A 13,432-nucleotide genomic window follows, 5' to 3' on the forward strand; every position below is an offset into this window, starting at 1 on the left:
AATTACAGGTGTAATTGTGAAATAAACGTATCGTTATATATTCGCAGGTTTTATTGTAACCTAAACTATTACAAAAATATGATTTTTCTGTATATAATAAATTTTGTCTTAAATTTTACAGTAAAATTAATAACAATAAATATATAAATTTAGTTATAAAAGTGTAAAAGTCCTAGAAAATTTGTCTTACATTCTAGTCCATATTAATAAAATACATGTGAAAATAATTTTTTTAAATCTCCAAATATGTACATATGTACACACTTATATTCGATAAATATTTTTATACTGTTACAATATCGATGAATGGCATGTTTTCCTGACCTTTAGGTTCATGCATTGATGATGTCATGAGCCATTGCAACACATGAGGAAGTATCATACTCAAGCTCAAATATAAATAATAAGGTATGGGTTGCGTGGAACCTATCGGGCAAAACCATAGACCCCTCCTTGTGCCATCTCGTATATGATGACTTAGAAAACTAGATAACATTATCCAGGAATAATAACTAAGCCTTGGATGATTAAATACACTCGCATAAAAATTAAGCATAAGCCACAATGCAATTGGCAAAGTAGTGCAATGCAAAAATGGTCGTTTTGTTAAATGCGTTGCATCCTATAAAAAAATTTCAGTGTTATGTCATATTCTAATAATTTTACAAATACTTACATGCTAAAGATTATAGGATAAAACACTGTAATCAAGTGACATTAATTATTAAAACTGGAATGCACTTAGATGACTCATGTTTATCAAAGTGGTTTACAAAGTTTAATCATGAAAACAAGGAGAGGTTATAATATCACTTACGTTTAACTTCCAACTACATGCTGTGATAAAGTGGTCTACGTCAATAAAAGATGATAAGAAAAAGCACCAGAAAATACTGGAAAAGTTTTGAACGAGAGACTTTCTTGACAAATGTAAAATAAGTGTCCAAGTAAGTCCCCCAACAATTGCGTGAGTAACATTGTCAAAAATCGCGCGTAACCAGGGGGTCTTTCCATAATTCAAACCTTGATCACCAATGAACGAGCAAATGCCAATACCACAAGTTAATATCACGCTCGAGACAATATCTCTTTTTACAAAAACCATTACAGTAGACGTTTTAACACTTATCTGTACCTATTTTTTTTATCAATTTCTTTCTACTGTCAACTACGAATGATTTTATCAACAAAGACTCCGAGTTGACTTCAGCGATAGTTGCGGGAAAAGTAGGAACCTCCAGGACAAGGATAGATAAATCTTTGTCTCTCCAATGATTCTGTGACAGTCTGTTCCAGTTAAAATGTTAATCAGTGTAACCTAAACTATACAGAGCTCTTATAAAGGCGGAACTCCAACATTTTTTAAATCTCGATTTAAACCTACATATGAATTTAGGTTTACTTAGGAAGATTCATAAGATTGTAGATTACCTCATGGAGATACACCTTAGGTAGAGGAGCCATAGGGAGATATTAATTTACTTGTAGTCGACATTAATTTAAACATTTTTGAATAACAAGAGTTTCATCTCTGTAAAATTACTCTGTGGTTAAACTAAAGAGGAACCATAACACTGTACATACACGAAAATTATATCGTAAGTTATATACGTCTACTACAAGAATGCTTATTCTATGTAAATGCTGAAAAAAATAAAAAGATCCACGTGTCTACCCATTATTATCGATTATAATATTCTTTGATTAGACGTACTTAAATGTAAGCGATGAGCCCATCCAATGCAATTTCAATGAATATCAACCAGTTCTTTATTTTCACATACAACACCAGTGGTTATCAGCCAGTATTCATACATACACAAGTTGAATACTTTTCGGTACGAATTTTTTACTAATTTGAAATTTGTATTAATTTTGTACATTATTTTCAACTCTATATCACAGAATATTCTATTTTATTATAATAGTAATTTTATTTCGTCACGAATAATTTCAGAATGCTATCAGCTCTTCATCGAGGCGGGATTCTTAGCTGACAGCGCTGTGTTAATCGAAATAAAGTATTGTCGTGACATCCGAAGTTTACTATCGACTAGTAAACAGTCTATACAAGGACAACCGGCGAAACGAGGTGAAAGAAAGAAAATACTTTTCTCTGTCAATACACACCATATTTACATCGCATAATGGTAAATAATTTTCTCTCTCAATAATGAATCGATTTGAATATCCATTCTTTTGAAAGTCACATATGTGATGTGGCTTTTGTTCTGTTTCGACCTCGTCACTACTTACTTGTTTATACTATCGCGTAACCCATGAAACACGTGCTACCAAAAATTTGATCGAACTATTCGTTGAAGTAAAACATTCGAAATATTGTGGTAAAATAGTAGTGCAACTGCAATCCTATAAGAAAAATGTCGAATATGAAGGTAAATACTTATTTTACTCAAAAGTTTCAAATTAACAAATCAAATAATCGTAATAATTTCAGAGATTCGTAAAGTAACAAAAGAATGACTGGTACATCATGTTTCCTTTAATATGATGCAGCTATTATTAAAAATGAAATATTTGATATACAATTAATATTTGTGCTTCATTACTATTACTAATTTTCAGCCTCCTGATTCTAAAAGGGAAGAATTTCGAAAATATCTTGAAAGAGCGGGTGTTTTGGATGCTCTAACAAAGGTACTTGTATCTTTGTACGAAGAGCCAGAGAAGCCGGATGATGCCTTAGAGTATCCTTTCATTAAAATACTATTTACTGATAATCTGTCTTACATAGAAAATCTTTCTTTAATTGTATCATAGATACATTCGTCAAAACCTTGGAGGTATCACAGAAGCTGATATCGAAATGGAAGCAATAAAAAAAGAATTGGACGAGTCTAAAGCTAAGATTATTGAGTTAAAGGCAAAATTAGTAAAGTACGAAGCAAACGGAGATGCAGATAATTAAACAAGTTTTATATTATAATTCAATACTAGTCCCTGCTAAACAATGACTCACGAAAAGTCAAAGTGACCATGTGCCTTACGATAAATATAGTGAACGACTAACAGTTTAGGATCTAAACTAAGTTAAATTTCATTTTGCAGTTTTCATTAATCGTAAGTCTATTTTGTCATCATGTTCACAAAAAGTATAGGTTATACTATTTATAATTTGTTCTAACAAAATCAAGTATAACTAAAACCATGTGATATAGAATGTAATCAAAAGCTTAAAGGCAGGATATGGTAACTAGATTCTAAAGCTCAAATAAAGTTTTGTTTTGTGTAATGACTTTTATAATGCACCAAATGTATTATTTTATTTTTATACAAAGTACGTGTACTTTTTCTGCAGAGACAACGGAACTTATTAGACAAGTTAAGCTTATGATAGATATAGTAAAAGATATTGTAAGTAGATGAAACATATGTTAAGTTAGAATTCAGATGTGTTTGTGGTAATATACATAAATATTGGTTATCTAGCCTACAACCTAAAGATGTTTGAGTCCTTTATTTTCCATCATTTTCTGACAGCACTTTTTGTTCACAGACTTTTTTCTTGACAGTGTGAGTAACCTAAAATAAACACATTAAATATATAAAACATTTAGAGGTTACGAAACGAACCCCGCAGATCACAAGAATTTATGAATTTTATGTTTACAAAATAATTACCACTTAGTGCTTAGGCATTATTTTCGTGCAGGCAGCCTGCCTGCGTTTAACCTCCCAATTATAAATGCGCGCCATATTTACTTCTGTTGTTGTAAACTGATCTCTAACAAAGTCTAAATCATGCTCAACATAGCCTAAATTTCTCTTTGCTGCTTCAATATTTTTTGTTAACATTTCTTGTGCGTCATCTAAAGTATATTCTAGCATAACATTTGCTCCTAACCATAAGCATACTTTGTCGGTGGGTGGAATAACAGCTTTCGCGAAAACTTGTTCCGACAAAAGGAATTGAGTTTCTAGATCTTTGCTGTTGTCTTTTTCTAACTGTAATTTTTTAATCATTTCCAATGATCTTTCCAAATCAGGAATCTGTGCCTTCAGCCGTCTCCTTTTGTTGACCAAGTTATATTCCATGAATTTATATTTGCCATGGTTTTCATCCAGCATTTGAAGTACCTTGTCTGCAGATTCATTTTCGGGTTTTGCCATAAATGCGTCAACATCGTCCTGTATTCAAAACATTTTCATAAAATATCAATTTGTTTTCTTTATAATTAATTCAAATATCATGATATCCCTTTATTTTGTGACCATATAAGGTTCGCATCGCGGAAAGTACATTTGACATGTTTTAATATGTTACCGATAAAATGAAATTGGTTCTCCTTGTAAAATACAGAAATAATCGAAGAAGCAAACAACGAATCTTTTTTTTATAGAAATTTTTATTAGAAGCCATGAGGATTACTTCTTCGTAAAAACACGCATCGTAACAAAATATAAAATAAACACGTAGAATTCGAGCACAAAAAACGAATTTATAATAGTACGTTAGATAAATTTTTCATTGTAATAATGTACTTACTACAAAATCCGCCTCCGGTATTCCGGCGTACGACTTTTTCTCTTTATCCAACCCAACGTTCGCTTTATTGTCACCGTCTTCCATCTTGAATTACTCACACGAATTCTCATGACAAACGTCCAGTTTCCATGATCGTTTGAATAAACGTCAGATTTTTTTAATTTACTTCAAACCAGAATTATGTTTAGAAACAAAATTTAAATATGGTTTTGTAAAACGTAAATAGAAATATATGTATGTTATACTCAGCGCCGAACTTCCATAAAAGTTTCAGTTTCAGCGGTTTCCAGGTTTAATCAAATACTTTGTTATTTTTTATTTTAAAACCTTTGGTACAGAAGAAAGGTCCACGTGTATAAAAACATGTTCGAATCTTTTATAATGTATGTTTTTACTATGTGTATAATCTTAGATTTCCATGAGCTGTAAATTAAATTCGTACAAAGACACATTTATTGATTCTGTTCGAAATTATATATTTCTAGTAAAAAAGTATGGAAAGTAAAATTCATATTATAATATTTACAGGGTAAGATAACTTTTTATTTTGGTTTAACTTTTCTAGAGGCATTTTTAAAGAAAAGATAGTAAAGGGTATACATAAAAACATATCAGAAGAAATTACTCTTAATGTTTGCATAACTAATTCAAATTACGCGCGCTTCCACGGAACAGCAATTCGTCATCTAGCGGTAATTAGGTCGAACTAAAATTTCGACCTTTGGTCAGCGCCTCTATCGGGAAAACCCCCAAGTTTATCCTCGAATAGTTTCTGTTTTCATCGCTAGATGGCGCTTTGGAGGTTGTTTTTTACCGACACATATCGGTACATTACCATCGTTTAAAAAATGTGGTGGACACACTCATCATCGTCGATAAGAAGATTTATGAAGACCGTCGATAAAGAAGAACTAACTGTTAACTCGATGATACTCGATGTTATTCATTTGATTGTCTTTTGTGAAACATAATTTTATTTTGTTTGCCTTTCAAATATTTAAAACACACCTTCTGTCAATCCATTAAGCAAGAGACATCGTTTAAAATAAATACCAGAAATTGTTATTCAATCAAAACTTCTATTTAGTCTACATTAAAATATAATATGGGTAAACCTTCCCCATAAAAACAATATAAATGGCGCCATCTAGCGATGAAAAAAGAAACTATTCGAGAACAAACTTGGGCGTTTTCCCGATAGAGGCGCTGACTAGAGGTCGAAATTTTAGTTCGACTCCTTCACCGCTAGATGGCAAGTCGATCGACAGACACCATTTGAAGATTTGAACCCGTTTTATATGTAATTTAAATTATACAGGGTGTCCCAAATCTCGGGGAGGAGCCGGAAATGGGGGGTAGCTGAGACGATTCTGAACAACAATTTCCTTTGCAAAAATGTCGGATGGGGCTTCGTTAAGGAGATATTAAGCGAAAACCCCGACCAATCAGAGCGCGCGTAGACCGTTGGAGCGGTCGCGGTAGCGTAGGCTACGCGCTGGTGGCCGCGCTTGCACGCGAACAAGTGAATCGACGTGCATCGAAGCATCGACCTAGCGTGTAGCCTTCGCTACCGCGGCCGCTCCAACGGTCTACGCGCGCTCTGATTGGTCGGGGTTTTCTCTTAATATCTCCTTAACGAAGCCCCATCCGACATTTTTGCAAAGAAAATTGTTGTTCAGAATCGTCTCAGCTACCCCCCATTTCCGGCTCCTCCCCGACTTTTGGGACACCCTGTATAACATAGTAATTTAAAATATTACATGCATTTGTGAATACACAATTGTTTAAAGGATATTTCACTTAAGTTACTTCCTGTATTTTTATTGTAGAACGAGCTTAGAAGTACATTATTACTATTTTAATTGTGTTTCAAAAAGTACAATTTATATATACCTTTTCATTAAATAAAATATTCTTTTAATGCTTATAATACTTATTAGAATCAAGTAAACTAATGTTTATTCAACATGTTAAACGTATGCTTGTACGTAGGTTCACGTTTTTTGACAAAATAAACGTTTCATTAGATGCGAGATCGTTTTCCTTTTTCCCCTAACATCTCAGATTTTTTTTTCATTTCATAAACGTTTTTTCGTTCCCTCTTTGCCAACTTATGGTCGTGCTCAATATAATTCAGCTATCCACCCGCACCCCGCATGTCCAAGCAGTGTACTGACGGACAAACCGACATCACATTTACGATTGACGCGGGGCGCATTCCTCCTCTTTGATACACTTTATTGGCCTAATAGAGCCGAATTGTTACTGTATCGTGTAAAGAAGGGTAAGACCTGGACTATCCGTCTAGACGTCTTACAGTAAAGATTCTCCTTTTGTGCGACGATTACGTTGTATGCAAAACAAACGACGAACCGCGAGCACGTGTGAATTAGGTCGTGTTTGGTACTCGTTGGGAAACGTCGTTTTCCTAATTAATTTGTCCATTAATCTGGCCTATCCGTAACAAAGTAATGATCGCTGCTCCCAGATCACTCTATTTCCTCCTTGCTTTAATTTTATCAATCGGCGTGTCGCACAAATGAAATTTGATAAGAGGCGATGTTTGAGGTAACAGATCATTCGATAAATATGGACCACAGGACTTGAAAGATTTTATAGTATGTATTAAGCAATATGAGTATTAAACATTCTATAATATTAAAGAATGTTAACAAGTATTTAATGTGGTTCAGTGATGGTCAATGGTGGTCAGCAGTGTTAGAGAAAATCCAAGGATACTCAATTCAATCGCCTTTTTAATTTACCAAGAAATTAATCCGCAAAAAATTAATAATTCCACAAAATATCCTTCGTGTTTCGTTAAAATTCTGAAGGGGGAGAATCCTTTACCTGTAAGTCGGTATCCCGCGTTTATCGACTTGGTCTTCGAAATCACCGAGTGTTTACACCTCGTCGAACTAAACTCGCTCTAATCGCGTCGCGGTGTTAGGCCCGTTTCTCGGTCCAGCTGCGGAATAATGTCAACTTTCTCGTTCAGCACGAGCGTAGAATTAGCCGGGCTAGGACAGATTAAGGATGTAACGTTTGTTGTAGGCGCATAGATCACGATGATGACCCGTAACGAGTGCGTGTCGAGCGACAGGGCGATCATATGGGTACGGGGTACACCAAACAGGAGTGATCCGAGTGAGCGAGTGACTGAGTGAGTTGGAGGTCGGAGGAGTATATTGGCCATTTCCGCAGGAAGCCCTAGGTAACCTGTAACCGCCATTGAGGTTGGAGCTAACGTGCCACAGATCGCTGTCGTTTCATAACAACCCGTTCTGAATTCGCCTGTCCATAATCTCGGCGTGTTAATTAATTGATCTTTGTTTTTCGACGCGCCCAGCATCGGGATCGTTCATCACTCGGAATCTAGGATTCTCTTCGAGGCAATAGACTACGCGCAGTAGAATTTCGCATAAAATCGAGCTATGGGAAATTTCGTTGTACGAGAATCTTCTTTTATATTGTGAATAATGTATCGTAAATAAAATTTGATCCTGATCGAAGGAATAGTAATTATGAAACAGAAAAAATTGGTAGCGATGAAGACATCAAGTGGAGAAAATAAAAAATTCCAGTATTTATTATTGTATTGTCTGGAAAGTCCATGTCGATTTTTGGTAGATGTGCCTTCAATTCAAATATGCCTTTGAAATTTTCTTAAAATTTGCCACGAACGTTCTGGACAACCCAATATATAGCATTATATAAAAATAGTGCATTCAGTGTGTACAAATTAATCGAAGATGAATAATTAAGTAAAGTTGTATAATTCAATCTCAGGATTGTCCTGTGCTGTAGGATTTCCACTTAAAAAAAAAAAAAATATGAATTTCGAGAATATTTTGTTCGAAATTGAAAGAGGTTTCAAATGTCGTTCGGTTAGAGGAAAAGAGCAGAAATTCTTCTAAATCGCGATAGTGGATCATGGCACTCGTCCGTGCTACATACGTGACGTACCTAAGGAAAGAATTCCAGCAGCTTCTGGAAGTGGTGAAGCCAAGGAATGGGGAGAAGGATAGATAAAGACAGGCTGTGTGACGACTCTAATATTTCACAGAGATGGTCAAAATGTTTAGTAATTTATTGGTGACGTTTATTCATTATTATCTTAGGTAAATTAAATCATTATAAATATTTCATCTAAGCTGTACAGCCTATATCATCTAAAACAATGCTTAAAATATTTTTGTTATAAGTACGACTCAGCTCTGAATTCAAAAAATAAAATTTAATTAACAAATTGCTTCATATATACCGTGCTTATATAGTAATTGTATCTAAGTTTAAGTTTTGTGTAATACTACAATGTATCTAAGTTTAAGTTTGTTTAATTCTGTAATGTGTACCGATTGATTTAATTTACAATGTATTTGTCAATATGCTCAGGAATGATCAAATCCTCGATACACGGTGCACGACATGATAATGTTTACGAGACGAACCTCGCGACGTTAACATTTACCCAAGTCCCCATTGATCCGATAGATATGCGTTAGCGTCGAAGAATGGATTCCTTTCGGGTCATCCAGAAGAAAGAGTCGATGCGTGGCTCCGCGACCGACAATGGTACCACAAATAATACTGGCTGGCTCTTGTCGTCCGCAGATTTAATCTGTCGAAATGAGTCACCGTTTCGACTCTGTCACGGTTAAAAGGGACTGTAGAATGGTATTAAACAAACAATTGAGCGCGAACTTCATTACAATCTTCTTGTATAATAATTAGCTTGCTACCACTTGCCATTACATTTCACGTTGCTTGGTTTTAATAATCAGGAAATTAAATAATAATACCGTGCCTATATATTTGTTCTGTATTACTATCGATATCGTTAAATGACAGAGGTATCGAGTATCGAACTATTTTAAATAAAACAGCAAGATTTATATCATCATGTTCAATCTTTCGAAGCTTATTCGACACATTTAATTATTTAACCCTAGAATGGAAAGATCGAGTAAATTTTACTCCTTTCGTTACTTCTTGTTACTTCTTTACACTATATCAAAGACTTGTATTTAAAATCTATTGTTATTTTTAACCATGTTTGTACCTTATTCCTTGATACTTTATGCACTAATGGAAAAAAGGTAAAAAATTAGGTATTTTGAAAAGGAGTAAATACTACTTAATCATTCTATTAAAAGACTAAATAGCGACCTTTGCATTCCAGGCTTAATAAAACCAAGTATGCAACTCTTTCTGAGACAACCTAATACCAAAAGTGAGAATTATGATTGTCCTGTTGCGGTGAAGTGGGAACCTGTTCTCAGTTGACACTCCCATCCTTTTTAGAACCACCGTCAATACAGGAACGTTCTTTCACGTTGGTGTCAAAATGATGCGTGTGTACAGAAATTTTTAGAGACGATGCATTCTTTCTCGAACTGTCAATATAGGATGTATTTGCTCGAAGCTAGGCTTCGAATTTGCTTTGTGCCATTCGACTGTGATATGCGGCTTGTCCTAACGCGAGAGAAGAGGGTGGTTGACTTAACGAAGTGATCTTCAACCGAACCGTAATTTAAATTCAATTCGACGTTCCGACGTTTGTTTGTCCGCTTCTTGTACGGGAACTTCAGCGTCGTCTAAATGCGCTCAACGTTTTCATGTAACTTGTGCTCCATATTACGAACGTTATCGTGCATTTTATGAAAATTATTTTTCTGGGGGATGCTTGAGAAGTGTTTCGTTATTAGAGGAAGGATCTTCTAAAGATTCGACTTTTGGGAATCTCTTCGGTTAAATTGATTTTAATTACAGTATATGAAATATATAGAATTAGTACTGTTTACTCTTGTGAGAGGCAAAAAAAAGAAATACTATGCTTTCATTTAACCCTTTGCTGTCTACGTCGAGTCAGACTCGACAGAACTGTACTGAAATCAGAAAATCTGGATTATAAAGGGTTAACATAAGTATACGCCATACTCACAGGGCAAACAACAATTTTGATTTTCATTTTCCAAAAAATAAATTCATATCTTGTTTATTGATAGAAAGTTCCTAAAAGAAACCAATAAAAATGGATGCCATTTGGTATTCAAAAACGTAATGCATACATTCATACAAACATGTATACACATTAATGAGATTCTAAATAACCTTCTACTTAAATGAGAGAACATTATCATGCATTACCATTAAATAGAAACCATTTGAGAGATAAATAAATAATCGATATTCATTTTATTTATACTACAATCGATCTACCTTCGTTTCAACGACACTGGCAACGTGGACGGTTGACTGAAACGGCACGTGCGAACGTATGAATGAAAGTTTACGAGGATAGTAAGAACAGGTCAATCTGCCAATTGACCATTGGTCGGACGGACCTGCACGAACAGAAGGATCGTTCGGATCGTTCCGCCCTTCTGTTCGTCTTCGAAGCATCTACGGGCTCACGTGCACGCTCAAGCGAAGTACCTACCACCACCGCAGGGAATTGGTCAAGCGGAGTGCAACGGATAAGGGTGCCAATGGTGGGGGATAGTTGACTCTCTAGTGGCCATTCGGAGTCAGTTGCTCTTATGCTCGCCAGACATTAACAACAACCACGCCGGGGCTCTTTGCTGAGCGGTGCCTCGTGACACGAACGTCACAGGTGATACGACAACTACGATATTCGATTCCTCGAACTTGTGCAAATAAACATCTGTGAACAGGTATCCTCGTCACCTGTGAATCTCCAAAAACCAGGGAACTAAATTGCTTCGACCTCCATATCAACTCACTTCATTTTTGTGGATTACTTTTGGTGACAACCGCGCGACCAGGTACCGGAAGTGTAATCCTACAGGACACAGTGACCCCGCGAGAGGGTGTGTTAGGTGCTCCTCGATCACAGTCGAACGACTACTCCCCGACACAAAGGGAGATAAAGCTAATCAGCGTCGTTACACCACGAATTTACTTGGATGAAAGATACAAGCAAGCATCTATTCGATGAAAAATTGTTGTTACGATTCTGGACCGTTACGTGGATCTTTTAAGCGTCGTTTTCTATGCATTTTCTCGACGTAAGAAGCCAGTCTAGGTGTCTGACTCTTGATGTGTGATCGTTTGGTGTACGATTCCACGAGTGACGGATGTTTCTTTAGAAGAACGGTATAAGGAAAAATTCGAGTAATCGATGTGCAAGAATGTGGAAGAGAGAGGCCTGATCTGCGCTGCGAATACTCTACGAGAGTCGCGGAGGTCGTCAGGATCGAGAGAACAATGACGAGGGACAGTTGAACAATTTCGCGCGAAAATTCCGTGGAGGCTGATCGAGAGGGCTGGGTTTCAGGGGGGGGGGGTTGTGGATATTATGTTAGCAACGGGATTATGTGTGTTTCTGAAGGTGCTGGCGCTGGCGGGAAGCGTCTCGGCGCTTCTGCCGGAAGACCTCGAGAATGGGGCTGCTCCTGCCAACCTGCAGGAAGAGTGCGCCTCCAAGTGTCCCGATCTCGACTTGAATCAGGTATTTTCACTAGAAAAAATATCTACTGCCTAATAGTTTTTAGCATTTTCCCTATTTCATACCGATAATAGAGCAAGAATTGCGATGTCGCTTGATCATCCAAGAATTTTGTTCCTTTTCCTTTTCCTTTCCAAGCAATGGTTACTTCATGTGCCCGTACTGTTGTTATTTATGTGCAACATTCAATTTATGTTATCCTAATCTTACTTAACGTTCGTTTAAGTGTTATTTCTTAATTAATATTACTGCTCTCACTGCCACTGCTTACTTCATTTATTTAATTTTATTTTTTCTGGAGATACTCAAACGGCAAGAGTCTTAAGAACATTGGAAAATAACCTTCGTACCTTCAATTATTTCGAACATTAGAAAAGACCTTCGTACCTTCAATTATTTCGATTATTTAAAATATTCAAAGAACGTGGAAAATTTTACGAAACGTAATTATTCAATTGTCTCGCCGTATCGCAAAAACAGCACATATTATCTAACTGCAATAAATTCCGCACTAATCTACGATACACGATTATGAACAACAGTAAATATTTATTCGAAATTCGCGAACGAGATTTACATATTGTAACGTGGCGGTACAACCTGGAAAACTTTGTACGCGACTCGAAAGCTTTCGACGATATTTTGGAGCGGAATTTCGGGGTCATACTGTGTTGATTAAATCAATAATCAGAAATGGAGAAAAATGGAGCAAGTAATTACAAGTAATTGCATATGTGATAGGTTGATTAAAGACTTTTGCAATTGTTCTTATAAGACAAACTTCTGTATAACAACGTTCCTCTGCAATGTATATCCGAATATTAGGTAATCTGATTAGTTCAATATTATAATTTTATGAGCATTGACAAGGCATTAGAAACAGTAATATATCATGCTTGTGAAACTCTATGTTTGCAAATTATGTAAATTTAAGGACCCTGTAAAGTTGCATCGAAATAAAGTTTCATCTCCTGCACACTATCACGATTGTGTAACTATTACTGACCATAATGACGTAGAGCATGTTCATGAGAGATGCAAACTCATTTTCCAGGAATGTAAACACCAGCTTTCAATCCATGCTCGAGTAGAGTGAATCACGTGTCATATTAATTGGTGTCGTCACAATTTTCGCACAAAGAGAGAACTTTAAAACTGACATAAACGTTCAAGCCCGAAAGGTAGGAATTTGTTGATGGTGGTTTCCGAGTTTCCAAGTTCTTATTCTTTAGTGCGTGTTCGGAATACCTGTTGCGTGTCCAATGCAAACGTCCTGTGCTCACAAGAGTTGCACACCTAAACGAAGCATAGGGGAAAACCATTAGATAGCTCGTGCAGATTTGGTTAACAAGACGACAGGTTGTTTACACGGGCTAATATTTGGCAGTCTCAAAACAAACACTAAGACATTTTGACTCCAGGTTTCAGTCTTTAAACTTGGATTTTATAAAGGA

At 35.9% G+C, this 13,432-nt stretch overlaps 4 protein-coding genes and 1 long non-coding RNA gene across 8 annotated transcripts in view; 3 read left to right on the top strand and 2 right to left on the bottom strand.

Annotated features, from left to right (window-relative positions):
* Nucleotides 1-28: 28 nt before the first annotated feature.
* LOC128891380 (transmembrane protein 267) lies at nucleotides 29-1,241 on the bottom strand. The gene is made up of 2 exons (XM_054150829.1): nucleotides 818-1,241; nucleotides 29-622 (listed from the first exon to the last, which is right to left on the bottom strand). The coding sequence occupies exons 1-2, from the start codon at nucleotides 1,103-1,105 to the stop codon at nucleotides 284-286; spliced, it is 627 nt and encodes a 208-aa protein (XP_054006804.1). The 5' UTR covers nucleotides 1,106-1,241; the 3' UTR covers nucleotides 29-283.
* Nucleotides 1,242-1,299: 58 nt separating this feature from the next.
* Nucleotides 1,300-2,149, top strand: LOC128891399 (uncharacterized). The gene is made up of 3 exons (XR_008460816.1): nucleotides 1,300-1,598; nucleotides 1,709-1,838; nucleotides 1,958-2,149. It is a non-coding gene; the product is annotated as an uncharacterized LOC128891399 (long non-coding RNA).
* A 20-nt stretch (nucleotides 2,150-2,169) lies between these two features.
* On the top strand, nucleotides 2,170-3,257 carry LOC128891397 (c-Myc-binding protein). Its single transcript, XM_054150850.1, has 3 exons — nucleotides 2,170-2,396; nucleotides 2,587-2,708; nucleotides 2,782-3,257. The coding sequence occupies exons 1-3, from the start codon at nucleotides 2,382-2,384 to the stop codon at nucleotides 2,927-2,929; spliced, it is 285 nt and encodes a 94-aa protein (XP_054006825.1). The 5' UTR covers nucleotides 2,170-2,381; the 3' UTR covers nucleotides 2,930-3,257.
* On the bottom strand, nucleotides 3,258-4,658 carry LOC128891383 (prefoldin subunit 3). The gene is made up of 3 exons (XM_054150831.1): nucleotides 4,508-4,658; nucleotides 3,643-4,149; nucleotides 3,258-3,543 (listed from the first exon to the last, which is right to left on the bottom strand). Exons 1-2 carry the CDS (start codon nucleotides 4,589-4,591, stop codon nucleotides 3,646-3,648), a joined length of 588 nt encoding a protein of 195 aa, XP_054006806.1. The 5' UTR covers nucleotides 4,592-4,658; the 3' UTR covers nucleotides 3,258-3,543; nucleotides 3,643-3,645.
* A 7,168-nt stretch (nucleotides 4,659-11,826) lies between these two features.
* LOC128891335 (proto-oncogene tyrosine-protein kinase ROS) overlaps nucleotides 11,827-13,432 on the top strand; it is a 35,721-nt gene continuing 34,115 nt past the window's right edge. For all 4 annotated transcript variants that reach the window (XM_054150737.1, XM_054150739.1, XM_054150738.1 and 1 more), the window contains exon 1: nucleotides 11,827-11,981. In XM_054150737.1, the coding sequence (XP_054006712.1) occupies nucleotides 11,829-11,981 (153 nt within the window). In that variant the 5' untranslated portion in view covers nucleotides 11,827-11,828. The remainder of the gene's footprint in view (nucleotides 11,982-13,432) is intronic.

The sequence above is a fragment of the Hylaeus anthracinus genome, unplaced genomic scaffold (assembly GCF_026225885.1).
Source record: "Hylaeus anthracinus isolate JK02 unplaced genomic scaffold, UHH_iyHylAnth1.0_haploid 12001, whole genome shotgun sequence".
Lineage (NCBI taxonomy): Eukaryota > Metazoa > Arthropoda > Insecta > Hymenoptera > Colletidae > Hylaeus > Hylaeus anthracinus.

What these genes read in the sequence shown, in the direction of transcription:
- LOC128891397 (XM_054150850.1), top strand. An exon ending in AAGCCGGATGATGCCTTAGA is followed by an intron (nt 2,709 to 2,781) that starts GTATCCTTTCAT and finishes ATTGTATCATAG; the next exon opens with ATACATTCGTCAAAACCTTG.
- LOC128891380 (XM_054150829.1), bottom strand. Translation starts at nt 1,105, where the DNA reads ATGGTTTTTGTAAAAAGAGATATTGTCTCGAGCGTGATATTAACTTGT. An exon ending in CATGTAGTTGGAAGTTAAAC is followed by an intron (nt 623 to 817) that starts GTAAGTGATATT and finishes ATTTTTTTATAG; the next exon opens with GATGCAACGCATTTAACAAA.
- LOC128891383 (XM_054150831.1), bottom strand. Translation starts at nt 4,591, where the DNA reads ATGGAAGACGGTGACAATAAAGCGAACGTTGGGTTGGATAAAGAGAAA. An exon ending in TACCGGAGGCGGATTTTGTA is followed by an intron (nt 4,150 to 4,507) that starts GTAAGTACATTA and finishes TTTTGAATACAG; the next exon opens with GACGATGTTGACGCATTTAT.